At 34.5% G+C, this 6391-nt stretch overlaps 1 protein-coding gene across 1 annotated transcript in view; it reads left to right on the top strand.

The window, feature by feature from the left end:
- Window positions 1-5114, top strand: part of LOC137627358 (uncharacterized) — a 22272-nt gene extending 17158 nt beyond the window's left edge. Inside the window, exons 3-6 of the mRNA XM_068358443.1 lie at window positions 1332-1442; window positions 2943-3140; window positions 3835-3981; window positions 4893-5114. Coding sequence (XP_068214544.1) covers window positions 1332-1442; window positions 2943-3140; window positions 3835-3981; window positions 4893-5114 — 678 coding nt within the window. The remainder of the gene's footprint in view (window positions 1-1331; window positions 1443-2942; window positions 3141-3834; window positions 3982-4892) is intronic.
- The last annotated feature ends 1277 nt before the right edge of the window (window positions 5115-6391 follow it).

Here is a 6391-nt window from a genome sequence, read left to right as displayed (position 1 = left end):
CCCAGGGCTCCAACAGGGAATATATCCCAGTGAGAAAAGGAGATATGTATATGCATATATGTTCAGTCTCAAGGGCATTGTCACTGTCCCTTTCCTCTGCCATTCATACGTGACCTTTAACCCTCTAAATGACCCTCAAAACACCATCAAATAATAGTAACATGTTTTAATGATCTCTGTCTGGCAGGTATTACAAAGGAAGCTCAGTAGCATCGGATTTTATGTTGACAGAGCTGGAAATCAATATTGCCTCAGGACTAACAAGATGCAGATTCTTATTCTTTTTTTTTATTTTCTCTGCAATAATCAATTCTATCTAGCCTTGACATTTCAGCAGACAGCGACGATGTTGGCAGTTACACGAGTCTTGAATTTGAATGTATTAAAAAGAATTAAACAAATTTAAAGATGTTAAATGAATCGAATGTAACACAAAACTAAAATTCTTACTTATCTTTTAAGATGTTACCCCATCATATTCTTCAATTCCTCTAACATGAATCACTTGTAGTGACAGCTAAATTAACAAAACAAAGAATAAAACTACTATGAACACTAATACTCTAACTACAAAAATGTATTACTATACATCAGTATAATGTATGGAAATCTCATATGCTCATTTCCAGCTTCAACATTCGCGAATCTTCTTACAACATCAAAACAATCAATAAATGTACTTCACATTCCACGAGTCACGGAATTTGACCTTAAGATCTTATGAAAAATCCAATAAGAGTTGGTCAGACGAGATAGCCAGTCTAGAGTAAGCTACGAGAAGTGGTGATCGTGTCTCGTTTTATTCTTCATAAAAAAAATAGAAAATTGGCAATATTACTTGTGAGATAAGCGATTATCTTCTATTATCTTCTATCATTCGAATCTTCAAAAGTATATTCGTCGGAAGATTATGTTTCCCTTAAAAGTTTATACAGTGTTGCGATCAATATAGATTTGTTGTTTGTTACGACACGTTCAAGTGCAAATATCTGATATTGTATAATGGCATGGAGTCTCTCTCTCTCTCTCTCTCTCTCTCTCTCTCTCTCTATATATATATATATATATATATATATATATATATATATATATATAAAATATATATATATATAGATAGATAGATAGATAGATAGATAACCAGATAAATATATTGATATAGATATATAAAACACACACACACACCCGCACATATATATATATATATATATATATATATATATATATATATATATATATATATATATATATATATACATACACATATGTATGTGTGTGTGTGTGTGTGTGTAAAGATTATTCCAGTCACGAATTGTACTCGTCTCTCCTTACAGGTGAAAATGGAAACTGAACAAGAAGACTTCGAACAGTTCGTCCTAAGTGGTCAAGACCAGGAGGAAATACACAACCTGATACGAGAAGCGTACCTGGATCGGGAACCTCTGGTAAGAGCATTATTATTATTATTGTTATTATTATTATTATTATTATTACTTGCTAAGCTACAACCCTAGTTGGAAAAGCAGGATGCTATAAGCCCAGGGGCTACAACAGGGAAAATAGCCCATTGAGGAAAAGAAACAAGGAAAAGTAAAATATTTTAAGAACTAACATAAAAGTAAATATCTCCTAGATAAACTATAAAAAATAAAAACAAGAGGAAGAGCAATAAGAAAGAATAGCGTGCCCGAGTGTACCCTCAAGCAAGAGAAATCTAACCCAAGACAGTGGGAGACCATGGTACAGAGGTTATGGCACTACCAAAGACTAGAGAACAATGGTTTGATTTTGAAGTGTCCTTCTCCTAGAAGAGCTGCTTACCATAGCTAAAGAGTCTTTTCTCTCCTTACCAAAAGGAAAGCAGTCAATGAACAATTTCAGAGCACTAGTTAAGCCCTTGGGTGAAGAAGAATTGTTTGGTAATCTCAATGTTGTCAGGTGTATGAGGACAGAAGAGTATATGTAAAGAATAGACCAGACTATTAGTTGTATGTGTAGGCAACTGGAAAATGAACCGTAACCAGAGAGAAGGATCAAATGTAGTACTGTCTGGCCAGTCAAACAGGACCCCATAACTCTCTAGCGCTAGTATCTCAACGGGTGGCTACTATTGTTGTTGTTGTTTACAATATCTTCTGAATCCTTATAATAGAACTTTTAATTGTGTTTTTTCACATTAATTACTTTCTAATACCATCACAGATCTCCAAAATGAATTTAACCTCTCTTTGTTTAGGGTTTAAAGGTCGCTCATAAATGGCAGAAGTAAAGGAAAGTGATAATGCTTTAAAGAGAGAACATTTTTTTTTTTACATTAATTACTCTCTAATACCATTCCTAGTTAATCTCCAAAATGGCTTTAACCTTCTTTTGTAAAGAGAATCTAATTCAATTCATAGTTCTCTTGCTTGAGGGTACACTCGGGCACACTATTCTATCTAATTTCTCTTCCTCTTGTTTTGTTACAGTTTTCTATAGTTTATATAGGAAATATTTATTTTAATGTTGTTACTGTTCTTGAAATATTTTATTTTTCCTTGTTTCCTTTTCTCACTGGGATATTTTCCCTGTTGGGGCCCCTGGGCTTATAGGATCCTACTTTTCCAACTAGGGTTGTAGCTTAACAAGTAAGAATAATAATAATAATAAAAATAATAATGATAATAGTAATAATAATAATAATAATTAATAATAATAATAAATAATAATAATTATAATAGTAGCTTAGCCAATAATAATAATAACAACAACAACAACAACAATAATGATAATAATAATAATAATAATAATAATAATAGCAATATAATAATTTTAGCTTGGCTAATAATAATAATAATAATAATAATAATAATAATAATAATAATAATAATAATAATAATAATAATAATAACAGACCCTTCACAATGCGATTACTATCATAACATAGACTTCACTTCCCTTCACAGTGCGTGGGACTTCACATCACCTTCGAGGACTTCCTCCCCTTCCTGAAGAAGGCCCTGCCGCCGACGCTAGAGAGCAAGGTCAGCCTTGGCGTGAGGAAGGAGTCCGATGGAAAATTAGTCGCCTTCATGCTTAACAGGATTCTCCTTCCGAAGGATCATCAGGAATTATTCGGCCGCGGAGGATTTGAGACCGAAAAGGTATTACAAATGTTTTCTCATCTTTAGGTTTTGCGGATGGAAAATCATGTCTGAGGTTTGGCCAGTTTTCTGCAAAACGCTGGCCAGCTGCAGATTGGTGATGGTGGGAGATTTTCGTCAGATCGATCACAGCAAACCAAACTAGTATGGGTGGCCCTGACTACTAAAGTTTTGTTGATCACGGCGATATCCAAACCATTAAGGCAACCCACCTCAGAAAAGGATTAATATAAATATCAATATGTATATATATATATATATATATATATATATATATATATATATATACTGTATATACATATATATACATATACATATATATATATATATATATATATATACAGTATATGTATATATATATATATATATAATGTATAAATATATATACAGTATATATATATATATATATATATATATATATATATACTGTATATATATACATATATATATATATATATATATATATATATATATATATATACTGTATATATATATATATATATATATATAAATATACAGTATATATATATTCAAATATATCACAGATGTTTTCTCATCTTTAGGTTTTGCGGAGGAAAAATTATTTCTTCTTCATCATTCTTGACGGGTCTCGTACACTAGTGTCTGAATAATCTCTCATCACATTTAAAAAAAAAAATGTAATCCTCCCAGTAAATCCTACCACATCCCACAGGCGAACCAGTACACGAGAGTCCTGCACGACCTGTGTGCCGATGTGGACATCCTTCGAGGTGGGAGATTCGAGAAGCAGTTGGAACTGCAGTGTGTGTGCGTTCACCCGGATTACAGTGGTCGAGGTCTGGCAATGAAGCTCATTCAGGTAATAGCTGGTGGTGTCTTGGGTTTTAAGCTTGATTTTGGATCAACATTTTCCCTTCAATGTGGATTATGTATGTATGTATGTACAGTATGTATGTATTTATGTGTATATTATATATATATATACATACATATATATATATATATATATATATATATATATATATATATATATATATATATATATATTTATACATATATATATAAAGAGATAGAGAGAGAGAGAGAGAGAGAGAGAGAGAGAGAGAGAGAGAGAGAGAGATAAAGTAATAATAATAGTAGTAGTAGTAGTAGTAGTAGTATTAGTAATAATAATAATAATAATAATAATAATAATAATAATAATAATAATAATTTCCCATATATAATAAAGAGCAAGTATCTGGTTATATATATATATATATATATATATATATATATATATATATATATATATATATATATGTATATATATATACACACACCCATATGTATGTATGTGTATGTGTGTGTATTTCTTTCCTGTCACGCTAATCAGCAACCTCTCAGAAACGACAATCTCCCACAAATTGTCCAAACTGCTATGAAAGATAATTAAGAAAGAGGGAGAGGTGAGAAGGAATGAATCTGTGTGTATGCGTGTGTACATATTTATCTAAACATTTAGACCGTCAATTTGACGACTAGCCTATACTATGGTCAATTTTTTTAGTGAGGCAGATTTGCACAGACTCGCAGGGGTGCCATTTTAGCTTGGTAAAGTTTCCTGATCGCTGATTGGTTAGACAAGATAATTCTAACCAATCAGATAGCAGGAAACATCTCCGAGATAATAGGGCACCGCTGTAAGTCAGTGCGAATTCGCCTTATAAAAAAAGAAAATAGTTTATAGTCAAAACTAACAACCAAGGCTTTGCTTCGCTCCCAAAACAGAAGAGCGAGACGAAGGGCAGAGCTCTAGGCTGCGACGTGGCCACCATTCAAGCGGTGAGCGCTATCACGGAGCACATGGCCAAGAAGATGGGTTACACCACCGTTAAAAAGACGGACGTCAAGACGCTCATGGACGTGAGCGGAAATCCGCTGCTCGACTTGGACGCCGTTGCGGAAGGAACGGGAACTACTCATTTCACTTACTTCATGAAGAAGCTTTGAGAGGGTTACAGCTTCCTTGGTTGTCTATATTTGATAAGTTACTGTAAATGGTGTATTGGTAGAATGACTTTCCAGCGAGTTAGTATCTGTATGGCGTTATTTTAACATATTTAACATGTTTTCCTAATAATTATTTCAAGATAGAGATGTCTCCTTTAAACATAAGCTGTGAAAATTGATATATTACTTAAAAACAACCTCTTGGAAGAATGACTTTCCAGTGAGTTAATGTCTGTATGACGTTATTTTAACATATTTAACACATTTTCCTCATATTTACTTTGAAAGAATGACGTCACCATAATCTGTGGTTGTGTTAAATTAATATATTGCTTTAAGCAACCTTTCGGTAGAATGAATTTCTAATGAGTTAATATCAGTACGACATCATTTTAACTTATTTAACATATTTAACACTATAACACTATATGCTCCTCGAAGAATTACGAATCAATACAATAATGAATATGAATTGTTTATAACATTGAAGAATAATTATCTAACAAATGAATAACGAAACCTCACTTTAGGCGCCATGTAAATTTGGAATACACTAATACAATCAATATAAGATTTTGTATTAGCCTTCCTGACATATTAATCATATGATAACAAAAATACACATCTATAAATCTCCTTATTAAATTTTAGTTATTGGAAGAATAAATCTGTATAAGGAAAAATCGTAAAACTAGATAAAAAGTATATGGGTTGTGGTGGCCGATGTGGTAACGTCCCTGACTGGTGAACGCCAGACTGGGGTTCGATCATGTAAGTATCGAGTTTGAGCGGGGCTCGAACCCCAGTCTGGCGTTCACCAGTCAGGGACGGGTTGCGGTGGCCCATGTGGTAACGTCCCTGACTGGTGAACGCCAGACTGGGGTTCGATCATGTAAGTATCGAGTTTGAGCGGGGGCTCGAACCCCAGTCTGGCGTTCACCAGTCAGGGACGGGTTGCGGTAGCCAATGTGGTAACGTCCCTGACTGGTGAACGCCAGACTGGGGTTCGATCATGTGAGTATCGAGTTTGAGCGGGGCTCGAACCCCAGTCTGGCGTTCACCAGTCAGGGACGGGTTGCGGTAGCCAATGTGGTAACGTCCCTGACTGGTGAACGCCAGACTGGGGTTCGATCATGTGAGTATCGAGTTTGAGCGGGGCTCGAACCCCAGTCTGGCGTTCACCAGTCAGGGACGGGTTGCGGTAGCCAATGTGGTAACGTCCCTGACTGGTGAACGCCAGACTGGGGTTCGATCATGTGAGTATCGAGTTTGAGCGG

Source organism: Palaemon carinicauda, chromosome 35 (assembly GCF_036898095.1).
Source record: "Palaemon carinicauda isolate YSFRI2023 chromosome 35, ASM3689809v2, whole genome shotgun sequence".
In the NCBI taxonomy this organism is placed as follows: domain Eukaryota; kingdom Metazoa; phylum Arthropoda; class Malacostraca; order Decapoda; family Palaemonidae; genus Palaemon; species Palaemon carinicauda.
Note: the sequence above shows the minus strand (reverse complement) of the source record. Positions and strands in the feature narration are given on the sequence as shown.